Source organism: Coenobita brevimanus, chromosome 102 (genome assembly GCF_032717465.1).
Source record: "Coenobita brevimanus isolate Jiangsu-jjx chromosome 102, ASM3271746v2, whole genome shotgun sequence".
NCBI lineage: Eukaryota > Metazoa > Arthropoda > Malacostraca > Decapoda > Coenobitidae > Coenobita > Coenobita brevimanus.
The window spans coordinates 1,563,815-1,578,828 of NC_137055.1; the positions used below are offsets into that span (position 1 = coordinate 1,563,815).

The 15,014-nt window shown below is 43.1% G+C and overlaps 2 protein-coding genes across 2 annotated transcripts in view; both read left to right on the forward strand.

Moving 5' to 3' along the window:
- The window catches only part of LOC145415336 (uncharacterized), a 34,892-nt gene extending 23,190 nt beyond the window's left edge, over positions 1-11,702 (forward strand). The window contains exons 7-10 of the mRNA XM_080284613.1: positions 468-670; positions 5,486-5,666; positions 7,332-7,478; positions 11,617-11,702. Of these exons, the coding sequence (XP_080140739.1) occupies positions 468-670; positions 5,486-5,666; positions 7,332-7,478; positions 11,617-11,702 (617 nt within the window). The remainder of the gene's footprint in view (positions 1-467; positions 671-5,485; positions 5,667-7,331; positions 7,479-11,616) is intronic.
- The window catches only part of LOC145415317 (trypsin-1-like), a 230,982-nt gene that overhangs the window by 170,903 nt on the left and 45,065 nt on the right, over positions 1-15,014 (forward strand). The gene's annotated exons all lie outside the window — the stretch shown is intronic.

Consider the following 15,014-nt stretch of genomic DNA (forward strand, 5'->3'; position numbering starts at 1 on the left):
GATATCTATTCCCTTTGTACTCATAACTTCTTCTAAAACTGCCATCTCTCCTTCTTGAGCATTGAGTTGTAAAAATACTGTACATTAATATGAGAATGTGATTTTAGCCACAAAAAAGTGCTGTGGATAGGATGTAGAGCCACAGTACAGTATTGTCTTATTTTTCAATGAGCTAAAAACTGCTGGGCAAAATTCTGGGTGAAGTTAAGGTAAAAGCAGCATAGTTAGAAAATTCTGTAAATTTTATCTTTTCAGGTACTTCGTTTTTTATTTGTCAAGTGATGATTATGTTCATTTCATCCAAGGGTTAGAAGCATCATTTTATTTATATATTTATTTATTTATTTATATTTTGTTTAGAATGAATAGATTGTATGATATCTCTCTTTATTCAGCCCTGTTTCCATGAGATAATTTGATTCAGTTCAGGAGAGACTTGGTAGTGAAATGATTATAATTGTCCGCAGGTGAGGATCTTGGAGAGGCAGCAGTACGAGAGGTTTTAGAGGAGACTGGGGTGAAGGCGGAATTTATATCAGTTGTGGCATTCAGGCACGTTCATGGCTCGGCGTTTGGATGCTCCGATATCTACTTCATTCTGCACCTTCGACCATCCACACGGCAGATTCATATGTGCTCAGCTGAGCTCTCTGCTTGTCAGTGGATGAAGGTGAGACAGATAGATAGATAAATAGAGAGAGAGAGAGAGAGACACTCACGCATGCACACACACACACACACACACACACACACACACACACACACACACACACACACACACACACACACACACACACACACACACACACACACACACACACCGCTCGCTGGTGCAGTGGTAACGCTCTCGCCTAGCATCTGCTAAGACGGGTTCACGCCTTGCTCGGGATGCGAAAAAGTTTCACTGACAAAGCGGGTGGTCACTGTCCTCCTTGAGCAAGAGGATGGGTGTGTGCGTGTGTGAAGGTCAAGGCTTTGCCCTTAGATCGGACTATATGAGCTCTCAGCTCTCTTCCGGGAGGGTAAAATGCCGATGATCACAAAACCATAACGTGATCCTGACCGACCCGGTGAATTACACACACACAGATGGACAAATATACATAATACTGCTTTTCATTCTCCATCTCCAACCATCCACTCACCAGATACACATGAGCTCAGCTGAACCCTGCCAGTGGATGAAGGGGATACTGATAGATAGACAGATAGATGGATTGACAAAAAAAAAAAAAAAAGACAGATACAACCAGACAAACATATACTGTCACCTCGCACATAACGCGCGAATATTGTTCCTGGCAGGTCCCTATCTATCTGTCTATCTATTGCCAGGTGCCTCAATCCCATACGGGGTGGCCACAAACAAATCGCCTCCATGTCGCCCTGTCCCCCGCCATTTCACTGCCCTGCTCCCAACTCACACCCCCCTCTCTCATATACCTCTCCACCCCATTCCTCCATCTCATCCTCAGCCTCCCCCCCTCCACCTCACTCACATACACTCTCCTCATCAGTCTCTCACCCTCCATCCTCTCCACATGGCCAAACCACCTCAGTGTGTTCCTCCCAAAGCTTCCTATCACATCCACATCCACACCACAACGCTTCTTTATATCCTCATTTGTCAGCCTGTCTCTCCATGTGACTCCACAGGCTCCTCTTAAATAACTCATTTCCACTGCTCTCACTCTTGACTTGTGTCCTTCCAACAACGTCCAAGCTTCACTTCCATACGTTAGAGTTGGTATCACAACACTCTCATGTAACTTTTCACTTCCATGCTCACTTACCTGTTTCTTATCACTGCTTTCAAGGAACCAGCAACCTTTCTTCCTTGTTGTACCCTTTCAAGCACTTTACCCTCCAAACCTCCATCCTTACTCATCACACTGCCCAAGTACTTAAACGTACTCACAAATTTACATTTCTTCACCATACAACCTCGCTGTACATTCACTGACTTCACCTCTCTCAAAGACCATCACTTTACTCTTCCCTACATTCACCTTTAGATTCCGTTTCTTACACACTCTCCCAAACTCATCCATCAAGCCTTGCAGCTCCCCTTTGTCTTCACTCAACAATACAGTATCATCTGCAAACAACAGTACAGGGAGTTTCCAAGCACTGCCCTCTCTCACCAGGGCCACTCCAACATCCACTGCCCTACCTTGTACCTCTTTTATTACCCCATCCATGTTATACAGCCATATGTTTACATGTTAAATGGTTTCATGGTACCCAAGCCAGCCCCAACTTCACCTTCTGGGGCAATTTTCCAGGATTTTTCCCAGGACATTTACCTACCTAAAAATGACTTCAGTACCCACAAACACTGGAGGATTCTTCAACTTGAATTTGAAGAGTTTGTGTGTGTTTGTTGAGTTGATTCGAACTTCTTCCCTCTCCCATCGGTTGCAGTACATGACCAGGTACCTTTCCATCATAACAAGCGCTGGGTCAGTTGTTGACTTGGCATTTTTTGGCGATGGCAAAAGTACGTTCTCCTCTCTCCTTGCATTTGATCACGTCAAGCTTCTGCTCCTGGGTCAAACTCTTCTGCCATCTTGCTGAGTCAAGGTAGCACGGCATGGATAGGCTGGGTCAGGTGGCCAAAAAAGAAAAGCAAAGTTAATACACAGCATGTGTGGAGGCAGAGAGCGGGCAGAGGGTTGACTGGAATGGCACAGGAATCAGGATTGCCAACTCACATTTTCAAATGTTGCAATGCTCATGCCTAAAAGTCGCTAAAATGTCGCTAACCAATTTGTCAAAAGTCGCGAATATTACTCCTCCCTCCCCCCCCACATTTTTAAAATCAAGTTATAGCAGTTTTTTCTGCATAATATTGACAAAATAGGTCAATATTAATCAGTAGGTCAAACATGGCCAGAGGTCCCTCCACTTTTTTTGCTTCACCAAGTTTCTTAAATGGGAGAACTGTGTGTCACACTCTGCTAAAAGGCTCAGCAGCTTTCTTACATTTGTGTTTCTGTGTTTCTCAAGGTCACACAGTTTTGCAAAGTACACTTGCAGATTTTACAAAATCCATTTCTATCATCTCCAGGGACCTTGAGAAGCCAGTTTTTGTACCTTTCGTCTTTTAGCCATGCCTTTCTAAATTTCTGTGAATATTGTGGCTTGCCCATTTTTAAGTCAATCCAAGCACTTTCTTCTGGGCTCGTAGTAGACTCGTGACTGATTGCGTCGTGAGCACAACTTATTTCTATCATATTATGCTCATCACAGATCATCCATCCATCATCCAATCCTTCGTTGCCCCATGAGGAGTGTAGGAGCCTGGGGCTAGGCAGTTGGTCCTGACATTTAAGATGAGAGTGACCAACCTCACTCATCCCTGAGTGGCATTACGTGAGCAGTAAACCCCAACCATCCCTTGGATATAAACCTTCACCGGCTCAATCTGCTTTGAGCGCCTTAATTACCCACTAAATCACCAGGCGCCAAAATTTGGTTATATGGTTACCACCCAGCGTAGTAAATGGTTTCCTGGTGTACAGGAAACCATTTGGCTTGTCACTCAGTGTAGAGTCACCCACAGGCAGAAGGAAGAGGAAAGAATGAAGGAATGAAAGACAGAAGAGGGAATGTAAAGTCACCCGCAGGCAGAAAGATGAGGAAAGAATGAAGGAAAGAAAGACAGAAGAAGATGGAAGGAATGAAGGATGGAAGAGAGGAAAGGCAGACACCCGAGAGCAGCACTACATTGAGTGAGTGGATGGTGAGTGCCCCCACCTACCACACTCATCACAGATCATTAACAGAAAATTGGTTGGCATTTTTTTGTCTAAGTCGTACCAGATGTTCTTAGCACTACCATGAGTACCAAATCTCATACATGCATTTTAGTATCCAGCAAAATCGGCATAACCTGTGGCTGGGTCTGGGCAAACCACCAAGAGGCAGGGAGGATCAGGGGATTCATCACGGTCTGATGCAACGCGCGCTGTGACTAAATCTGGCCGCGTTTTGTCTGTTTTTAACCATGTTTTGACCAGTTGTCTCACATATTGACTAAATATTCCATAATTTTTGGCCTCAAGCCACATTTTCACTCATCATAGCAGCGTAGTACGTTCATTTAAGAAATGGGCAATTTCTCCACCCGCGTAATATTTGTCAAAATTGCATTTTAACCATATCGTGGACTCAGTAAAAAAGGGCCGTGCTGTGATTGTTTCCGCACTCTCTGATCACGTGTTATGTGCGAGGTGACTGTACTTCAGTCTGCACCTCCAGCCATCTGTGCCGGAGATACTTGTGTGTTCAGCCAAACTCTCTGCTTGTCACTGAATGAAGGGGAAACAGGTAGATAACTGACGCAAGTACAATATCTGTTTAACTGTATTCTTGCCGCTTGTGACTGTTTCATTCACCATAGGGAAGACCTCTTGTAACAGAGTCTCCATCAACTCTAGTACTTCTCTGACAGTGAATGATAAATTTTTGTACTTTATTTTTACCATTTCCAGACAATTTTGTTCAGCTCACTAAGAGATGCTTTGAATTGAAGGGGTTAAATGTAGCCTTCTAAGCTCCCTTTATTCAGTTGCCTCCTAAGTTGAGAATCGTCTCATAGCAGCATACCTTTTTGTTGTAGCTTAATCCTGGTCTGTCTGGCTGAGCAGACCTGTCAACCACAGGTGAGCAACTGCTTTTGTGGGGCCATACAGATACAGAACAGTACATACTGTGTAGGGAACCATTGCCCCCTTGTGGTAAGCAGCACTTCATTTGGATTTGACCAAGGTCCTTTCCCATGGCAAGGTGCAAGGAAATACTATATGAGGTTGTTTGGCACTCAGGTGAACACTGTAGTTGCTTTGCTCCACCCAGGGTACACAGCACCACTACATGTAGACTTGTCATCAACAAGAATATAATAGAAATTATTTTTTCAGGCTATAGGGGATAAGAGATTGAAGAATACACCTAATGTCATTTATATTTTATTCTTACTTCAACCAATGATTTTTTTGATAGTCAACTCCCCTTATTGTTAGAATTTTTTCAGAGTACAGTAGACTACTTTTTTCATGCACTAATAAAACACCTTTATATACAAGGTCAGAGTCCATGCTGAGACCCTCACATTGTTACAGGTGTTAGTTCTGCCAGATATCTATCCATATATAGCCAGATGCAGTAATCCCAGAGTGGGTTGTCATGAACAGATTGCCTCTGTGTCATCCAGACTCGAGCATATGGCTGACCTTCTTCCAGGGCATGCCACCCTCATCCATTTACTTCCTAACCCCATCCCTCCACCTCATCCCCTTTCCCCATCTACCTCACTAACATGGGCTCTCCTTGTCAGTTTCTTGTTCCTTCCTGTCCTTATGGCCAAGTTAACTCAGGATACGTCTCCTAATTCTTTCCAGCACATCCAAACCTTGAAAGACTATAAAGAAAGGGTGACTTCTGACTTATGAGAGGAACTTAATATAAATTCTTTTCACAGCTGGAAGAATATGCCCACCACCCGGATGTGAACAAAACAAACCAGTTCTTTGCTGAGCGATTCATGGAGTGTCGCAGAAGTGGAGTGAAGCTTGGTGCCACCATTGTTTTCCACCCGTCATTTAAGCGGAACATTGCTGTCTACAGTATAACCTCGCCAGTGCCTGGAAGTGAAGGTGTAGGTAAGGTTAGGGACAAAGAAATGGATAGAAAGAATACAGAGAAAGTTAGAGAAATAGAAAGAGAAACTGCAGAGATTACAGAAAGGGGCAAAAGTTCAGTTGAAATCAGTTTTAAAGAAAAAGACAGAGAAGCTAAAGAGAATGAAGGAAATTCAGCAGAGACTATTGATAACAAGAAGGGCCGAGAGAAAAGGGGTGTAGACAGAGACAGCAATATCAACAAGGCTGCCAGCGAAGAAAAAGACAGAGAGACTAACGAGAATTACAGCAGTTCGTCCAAAAGTGTCACTAATGATGTCAGAGAAAAAATGACTCCAGAGAAAAACAAGAAAACTGCCTCTAACAGTGCATCCTTGGCTGCTTGTAATGGACTGCCAAGGCTGTAGTGATGCTGGCTAATGAAAGTTGTATCATCCATTCCAAGTTAGTTTTATAGAGTTACAGATTGCACCCTGCCACATCTGCCCTTACCTCACTCAAATGCCATCACCAGGAACTTTGATTCTAGTGCTGAATAGACTGTAGTTACAGGGGATGGAGTTAGAGTGAGGGAGTGTGGGCTGGTATGGAAGGGTGTGAGATGTGGCCAAGTGTAATACTAATAAGGAATGAATTGCAGATACAGGTATAAGTTATTCTGTATACAACTCCTTCAGTACAATGATGTCAAGTTACAAGTATGTCACTGGGCTTTTTAGGCATGGGAATATTATTATTTTATTATTTATATATATTTTTTTTGTGCCATCTGGCAGTTTTAATCAGCTCAGGGCTGATACTTCATCTTGAAGATCTATCTATCTATCTATCTATCTGTTGCCAGATGCCTCAGTCCTGTTCGGGGTGGCCACAAACAAATCGCCTCCACGTCGCCCTGTCCTCCGCCATTTCACTGCCCTGCTCCCATCTCACACCCCCCTCTCTCATATACCTCTCCACCCCATCCCTCCATCTCATCCTCGGCCTTCCCCTCCCTCTTCCCCCCTCCACCTCACTCACATACGCTCTCTTCATCAGTCTTTCACCTTTGAAGATGTTATAGATATAATTGATAAACCCTTCAGTATGAGATGCCATTCCTAAATTGAATAAAATCATCCAATAGCAATAAGTTAAAAGGTTGTCACTTAGATAAAGCCTGCCTCATCACCGCAGGTCTAAAAGATTTGAAGTTGTCACACAGTTGTGATGTTTTCCTCCACCCCTCACCTGTCCTCCTGTGCCCTGAAAGAAGGAGGGTAGACTGCAGAAAAGAATCTTCACTTGCAGTCCACTAGGTTCACATCCATATGAATTGGGGCCATAACAGTAACAACACAGTATCTATTAAGTTACTACTCACTTAAATTTTGGGATGTGCATACAGAGTACTGCTTTAGTAAAACAGCTTTAAGTAAGACTTGGCTCTGGTTTATGGCTGAGGGGTTTAATAATAATTTTTTTAAAACTATGACTTCAAAGCAACATCACAGACTGTGATCAGCTTTAAATAAAGAATAGGAAATAATTAATTAGCATCATAATGATGAAATGGCTTTAAATGAAGAGCTGTTGTTGTTGCTTATTTCTGGTCTGTTTGGCCAAACAGACTTGTGGACCACAGGTAAGCAGCTGCTTCTTTGGAGCCTTCCTACAGGCACAGTACCTATGCAGTACACTGTGCAGGGAACAAGCGCTCCCTTGTGGTTGGCGGCACCTTATCAAGGTCAGACCAGGGGCCTTCCTATGGCAAGGTGCAGGGAAATATGGGGAGATTTGGTTCCCAGGTGGGTGCTGCAGCTGCTCTGCCCAGGGTGGACAGTGCAACCACGTGTAGGTCCCATCTCTTATATTCTCATTCCCACTGCATTATTTTATGTTGTTAAGAAGAGGCCCATGTAAAAGGACTTACAGTCTCCATTAATCCCTTCACTCACACATGTCCTCTCACTAAGCTGAATAAAATACAAGAGTCATTAACAGAAACAAAATATGAGGCTATCCATGGAGTAAAACCAAATGTGCCCCAAACACTCTTCTTGCAGACCTTACACAGGGAGTTTTTGATGACAACCGTTCAGCTAGGCCACCACACAGAACACTCCTAGTCACACTAGACACTGGCAAAGCTTTTGATGCCATCCCCTGTCACAACCTCACAAACAATATATTCAACACAAACATGCACAATAATACAAAAAATGGCTGGCAGACTATTTAGCAGGCAGATGTGCACGTGTAACATTTGCCGGTCAGTCACTGAACATCAGAAACTTTGCAGTAAGCCTCCCCCAAGGATCTGTTTTGTCCCCTACATTCTTTACCCTACACATGCACAACATACCCACACCCCACACACCACAAATACACATAGCTTCCTATGCAGACGACATACATGTACACACCAAAACGCAAACACAGCCACACACATCCTCCAACCTTACCTCAACACACTACACGAATGGTTCACCACAAACAGACTCACAGTAGCTCCAGCCAAATCTACAGTGACCCTTCTCACAAACTGGACAGCAGATCATAGTAGCTATTTCTTCTACTGATAAAGCAGATCTCTTCGCACAGACTTTCTCCTCCAATTCCACCTTAGACGATTCCAGTGCTGTTCCTCCATCACTTCCCCCCTCTGACTTCCTCATGGCTGACATTAAAATTTCTTCAGTTGATGTATTTTCTGCCATCACTGGCCTCAGTACTAACAAGGCATATGGGCCTGATGGAGTCCCTCCTGTTGTTCTCAAGAACTGTGCTTCAGTGCTTACACCCTGCCTAGGCAAACTCTTTCGCCTTTGTCTGTCAACTTGTACCTTTCCTTCTTGCTGGAAGTTTGCTTTCATTCAGCCAGTCCCAAAGAAGGGTGACCACTCCCAACCCTCCAACTATCGTCCAATTGCTTTGACGTCCTGTATTTCAAAAGTTTTCGAGTCAATTCTCAATAGAAAAATTTTAAGGCATCTTTCCTATCACAACCTTCTTTCCGATCGTCAGTATGGGTTCTGTCAGGGACGCTCCACTGGCGATCTTCTCGCCTACCTTTCAGACTCCTGGTCATCCTCCTTTCGGGACTTTGGCGAAAGCTTTGCCATTGCACTTGACATCTCAAAGGCTTTCGATCGAGTCTGGCATAAATCTTTAATTTCCAAACTGCCCTCCTACGGTTTCTATCCTTCTATCTGTGCCTTCATCGCTAGCTTCCTTTCTGGTCGTTCTATAGCCGCTGTTGTAGACGGCCATCGTTCTTCTCCTAAATCTGTCAACAGTGGTGTTCCTCAGGGCTCTGTCCTGTCACCAACTCTCTTCCTTTTATTCATCAATGATCTTCTAAACTGTACATTTAACCCTATCCACTCATACGCTGATGACTCCACCCTTCACCTTTCCATTCGGTTCCCGCAACGCCCATCTCAACAGTTACTTCAACAAACAAGGGATGAGGCTATGGCACACCTAATGTCTGACTTGGCTCGTATCTCTGACTGGGGTAAAAATAATATGGTTGTTTTTAATGCATCAAAGACTCAGTTCTTACACCTGTCAACCCGACAAAATCTTCCACAGGTATACCCACTAATGTTTAATAATATTCAGCTTAATCCTGCATCATCCATGAACATGCTTGGGGTTTCATTTACTTGGGACTTATCTTGGAAAGATCATATTACATCTCTTGTAAAATCTGCTTCCAAGAGATTGGGTGTGCTAAGCTGACTCCGCTCTTTCTTTACCCCTGCACAATTGTTGACTCTATACAGGGGTTTTATCCACCCCTGTGTGGAGTACAACTCTCATGTGTGGGGAGGCTCCCCACATACAGCTCTTCTCAATAGGGTGGAGTCAAAGGCTTTTCGTCTCATTAACTCTCCTCCTCTTACTGACTCCCTTCAACCTCTGTCTCTTCGTCGCACTGTTGCATCTTTATCTCTTTTCTATCTCTTCTTTAATGGTCACTGCTCCTCTGAACTGTCTGCTTGCATTCCTCCACCTCTATGACGGGCACATAGCACCTGTCTGGCAGCAAACTCTCATCCCTTTTCTGTCCAACTCTCTAATGTAAGAGTTAACCATTACTCCCAGTCTTTCATTTATGCAACAGGTCAGCTCTGGAACTGTCTCCCTCTCTCTGTATTTCCTGCTGCCTATGATCTCCAGTCTTTCAAACGCAGTGTGTCCAGGCATCTCAAATGATCGGATCTTGAATTTGGCGCTCTATTGTATTTTGTTTTTCTCTTGGAGGGAACTGTTAACTGCGGGCTCATGGCCTTTGGTTCCTTCTTCCTCGCATAAAAAAAAAAAAAAAAAGACATTCCACACCTCACCCTAAACAACACACACACGCACGCACGCACGCACGTGCACACACACACACACACACACACACACACACACACAAAATCCTTGGTGTAACATACAATACATCAATGTCATTTAAACAACACATCATAAACATTAAAAATAAATTAACACCAAGACTCAGCATCCTAAGGGCACTTGCCCATACAACATTTGGACACAACAAAGAAACCACCACCACAGTATACAAACAATATATACATTCAGTGGTGAATTATGCAAGCCCTGCTTGGGCTTCTAACCTCACTAAAACACACAACAACACTCTACAGACCATACAGAACAAGGCCCTAAAAATAATCACAGGCTGCACAGCTACTACGCCCACAGACCACCTACACCAAGAAACCAAAGTCCTCAAAGTCAAGGATCATCTAGACATGAGAGGCACCAAATTCTCGCCACGGCCTCCACAAACCCACAACATCCACTACAGTACATGGCAGCACATCCACACACACACCAAGGAATATCAAAACAACACCCAGTACACGATACCTTACACAAATACAGTCATCTTTACCCCCTCGCCCACCTCAAACCACCTTCCAGGAGCATATCCTTGCTCAAATAATTCGCTGCTCCTTTCAGTCACTCGAAGACAACACACAGCAGCATGCATGGCCTTCTAATATCCACCCTTCTGAATCCTACCTCCCTTGTGAGGACAGGGTCCACCTGGCCAGGCTGAGATGTGGGCATCATCCAGCCCTCTTGAGTTACCAGAAGAGGCTGGATGACTCCGTTGCTGATGCCTGTCCAGGATGTAACACAGCACCCATACTATTAAGCACAATATGGAAGACTGCATTGCACACAGTCACCTACACCAACTAAACAGCATACATTCCTTGAGAGCTCTGTAGGACCCGGTCTTGGCTGTGACCTTCCTCAGGGGCTAGGGGCTGTTTTTTCTGACTGCCTAGGGAACAACTACTACCACTACCAAATGTGCCATAACCGATCAGATGAGAAAGAGGAGGTTAGATAATGGATTATTTTTACCCATGGCTTTTTTGATGTTCCTCCACAGAGCATCATCATAAAAATTACATGAGGCACTCTGTGGAGGAACACCAAAAGCACCATGTGTCCAAAATTCATCATTCTTTCCTCCATTTTCTCGATTTCCAATTTGGTGCATTATGGTTTGCTCCATGGAGGTCCTCATATAAAAGTTGTCATTGTACTGAAGGGGTGAATTATCCCGGTGAAGGTCCCCTCCCATCATTGCAGCTGATTGGTTGATACAGTACAAATGTGGGGGAAGCATTATAACTATTGCTTCCTTTATAGTGCATGTAATCTAACATGAAAGAGATCAACCTGATGAAGATCCCTACCTCCTCTTAGCATAGTTTGTGGCCATATGTAATCGAACTGGAGGATCGGCTTTATTAGTAATCAGGGAAATTTAATCATACCTCATAATTTAAGCTCATCAGATAAAAATAAGTTGCTAGGAAAGAGGTGCTATAAAGTCTCTTGTGCAGTAACAAGTCATCCCTAAATACAGTAAAAATCCTCTCATTCGGTGTCTGGTCTTAAGGTACATGTATTTCCGATCATTCGGTGGTTTTCATAAATAGTCCCATTATGAAAGTTCTCTGCTCTTCCGGCACATATGCTGAGCCAGTTGGCACCCGCGACAGGGCCGCCAGCTCATCGCAGGTACCTGCGGGCCTATAGTTGCCAATTTGGCATTGTTGGCACTAAATCTAGCACTTCTCATGATAACTTAGTACTTTCCATAATAATTTAGCACCAGTAATTTTTAGATTTTCTTCTATATCTAAAGAATTTTGAGGTCCAATGTAGCACAAAAATTTGAACAGATCACCTATAGCTTAGCACACTTTAAAGTTGAGCTTAATGCTTGATTTCTGCTTGCCAACACTGCATGCACGGTCGGCTGTCATAACTCGGGAGTGTCTGGCTTTGTGAGCGAGACCTTTCGAAAGTTTGGAAACTTTGTCATGCTGTTTCATGGTGTACATATGTAAATACACCTAGGTTAAGGTAAGTTCATGTGTATCGTATCATTAAATACATTAAATATAAATTGCTTATTAAATATTTAGTGCTTAGGGTTGACCAGTAATACATGCTAGACACTGGTTGCATCGGGGTGACTGACCATGATTGCTAGAAACTTTTCGGGAGGTTTTCCCAGTCACTCAGCAGTTTCTGTTCTTTCAGCACCTGCTTGGTCCCAAAGATGCCAAATGAGAGGACTTGCACTGTATGAAGGTGAAATACATCAAAAGAGGTCAAAATGATTCATATAAACTTTTGCACCCATAGGCCCTCAAATAGTTCAACCCATCACTGCTCAGCATTTAAGTTGAGGGTGTTGTATCAAGCTAAAATGGTAGGCCAATTGTAAGAGATTAGTTACTATTAATTATTACTGTATCCATCCACCATCCAATTCTACGTTGCCCCACGAGGAGCATAAGAGGCCAGGGTGTATTGTTTAAAAATGTGTAGCATTGCAATGTAGTGTTGTGTGTGTAAATCAAGAGATTTACTATTTGATAAGTTTGTTATTTAACCCGTACAATCCCGCCGTCAGCATGGTGCCGACGGTACAAAACGTCTCGAGTAATCCCAGCGATGTGATGATGCCAATAGCATAATTCGAGCACTGTAGCGCGTCTCTGACTGCTTCAGTCTAGCTAATTTTTCGCTAAGGAGTTGCTTAGTGTAATGGCAACATTGTGCACAAGCACTTGTAGCACGGAGTTTGGTTCTGCATGGCTGGGTAACATCAGTGTGCCACTGTCCGTCACAGTGTTAGAATGTCGCGGAAGTCACGCCATTTTTCCGCCACATTGGGCTGGAGGAGGTGGTTGACACTGTCACATGGACCCTCTGTCCCTTCATTTAGTGATTCTATAGAAGAGGAAGACCTGGATGACTCTTCTGGGGAGGAATATAAGACAGTGGAGAAGGATATTGAGAAAGGGGATTCCCCCATTCTCCTCCCCCTGTTCTCTCTCATCCCGCCCAGCTGGGTGGGAAAACATAGCTCATGGCTCGGCAAACTGGGCTAGAAACACGATGGACGGCCATCCTGCACTTATTTCTCTTATAAGGAGTACTTTTTTTGCTTTTCCTTGATTTATATATCCTTTTGGATTGTTTTATGCAAAAAAAATTTTTTCCATTTTTGGTCCAGGATTGGGTGGGTACAAAATTGCAAAAATGCCTGGGATGGTATGGGTTAAATGACTAGTATACTGTACTGTATATACGGTATAAAGTTATTAGTTGTATTTATCATTGTTGTTATTATTAAAGCATTTATCAGTTATTTCTGTTAAGTAATATACAGTTAGTCGTTAGTTTTTCCCATTAATTTTGACATATCGCTCTGAGTCTGGGTGATCCTTTTTTTTTCTTCTTCTTCTTGTTCTACTGGGCAATTTTTTTCAGCTTATGAAAGGCATTGAAGGGGCTCATTAAGGCTGTCCTTAATGCCCTCCCAAGTTCAAAAAGTTTCTCTAAAAGCTGAATAAATTTGGAGATGGCAAAAGAAAATTAATACAATGTCCCCAGGCTCAATAAACACTGTGTTTTAAATGTTTACCACCTATAGTATGGTAAGTACTGTACAGTAGTTACAAATCATCTCAGGAATATATTGCACTGAAAACTTGGAGTAACTCTGAATATGGCAGACCAATAAACTAAGAGAAATGAGGTTGGACAACAGATTATTTTACCCATGGCACCTTTACAGGTCCTCCATGGAGTAAAATCATAAAAATAATATGAGGCATTCCGAAGGCACCATATGTCCAAAATCACATATAGCCAGTATTCTGTCCTCTGTTTTCTTAATTTTGGTGTTTGCCCATTTGGAGTTACTCCACAGAGCTCCTCAGGTGGTCCTTGATACTGAAGGGGTTATATACAGGGTGGTCTGTTACTACGCATCCCAATTCTGGTGTTGCGGAATCTGCTCACCCAGTGTTATTGGTGTCTGCACCACATCATTTTCTATATATCGTGTAACCCTGCTCATTCTTTATGGTGCTGACTTTTTTATTGGTTAATTGACAGTGTGGCTGGTTAGTAGTTGCTACCTAACCCTGGTCTGTCTGTCCAAGCAGACCTGTCAACCACAGGTATGCAGCTGCCTTTGTGGGTCCATCCCATAGGTACAGTACAGTACATACACACTGTAGGGATCTTGTGCCCCCATGTGGTAGGCAGCACCTCACCAGGGTCCTTTCCCATGGCAAGGTGCAGGGAAATATGAGATTTGGCTAATAGGTAGATCCTGCAGCTGCTTCCCTCCACCCAGGGTGAACAGTGCACCACTGTGTGTAAGCTCCCCATCAGCACCTGTGGTTGATCAATAATAATTCAATGAAACAGCCAAAATCTCTGTGCTCCTCACACCAGCAGTTTTAGATGTTCCCACAGAGCATACATGATTGGAGAGTGCATAAACCACCCTATTATTAGTTCCTGATATACCTAGTCCAGAGTTCTTGTTATTTTTCTCTTCACCTGTTTATTCATTTTAATATTAGAGTCTTATATCTGAGACACACCATACTGTATAGTGTTTCTGAGATAAACAGGACTGTACTGTACAGTATTTCAGAGATATACATTACTGTACAGTATTTCAGAAATACACCATACTGTACAGTATTTCAGAGATTATTATTATTATTATTATTTTTTTTTTTTTTTTTTTTTTTTTTTTTTTTTTTTTTAATGTGTCCGACTCTGGGCATAGGCTTCACAGCCTACTATCAAGGCCCAGCAGTCCTCCTACATACCATACACCTCTACATGTCACCACTTCGGCGCTAACACCCACCGTCCATGTTGAATACATGCTAGGGCTGTCTCATACAGGACTGATATAGTATTTCAGAGATACACCACACTAAATAGTATTTCTGAGTTTTGTTACATTATTCCACATATGTAATGTGAATTTATGATGGTCTGTATTCAGGGGACATATCTGTTAAAGAC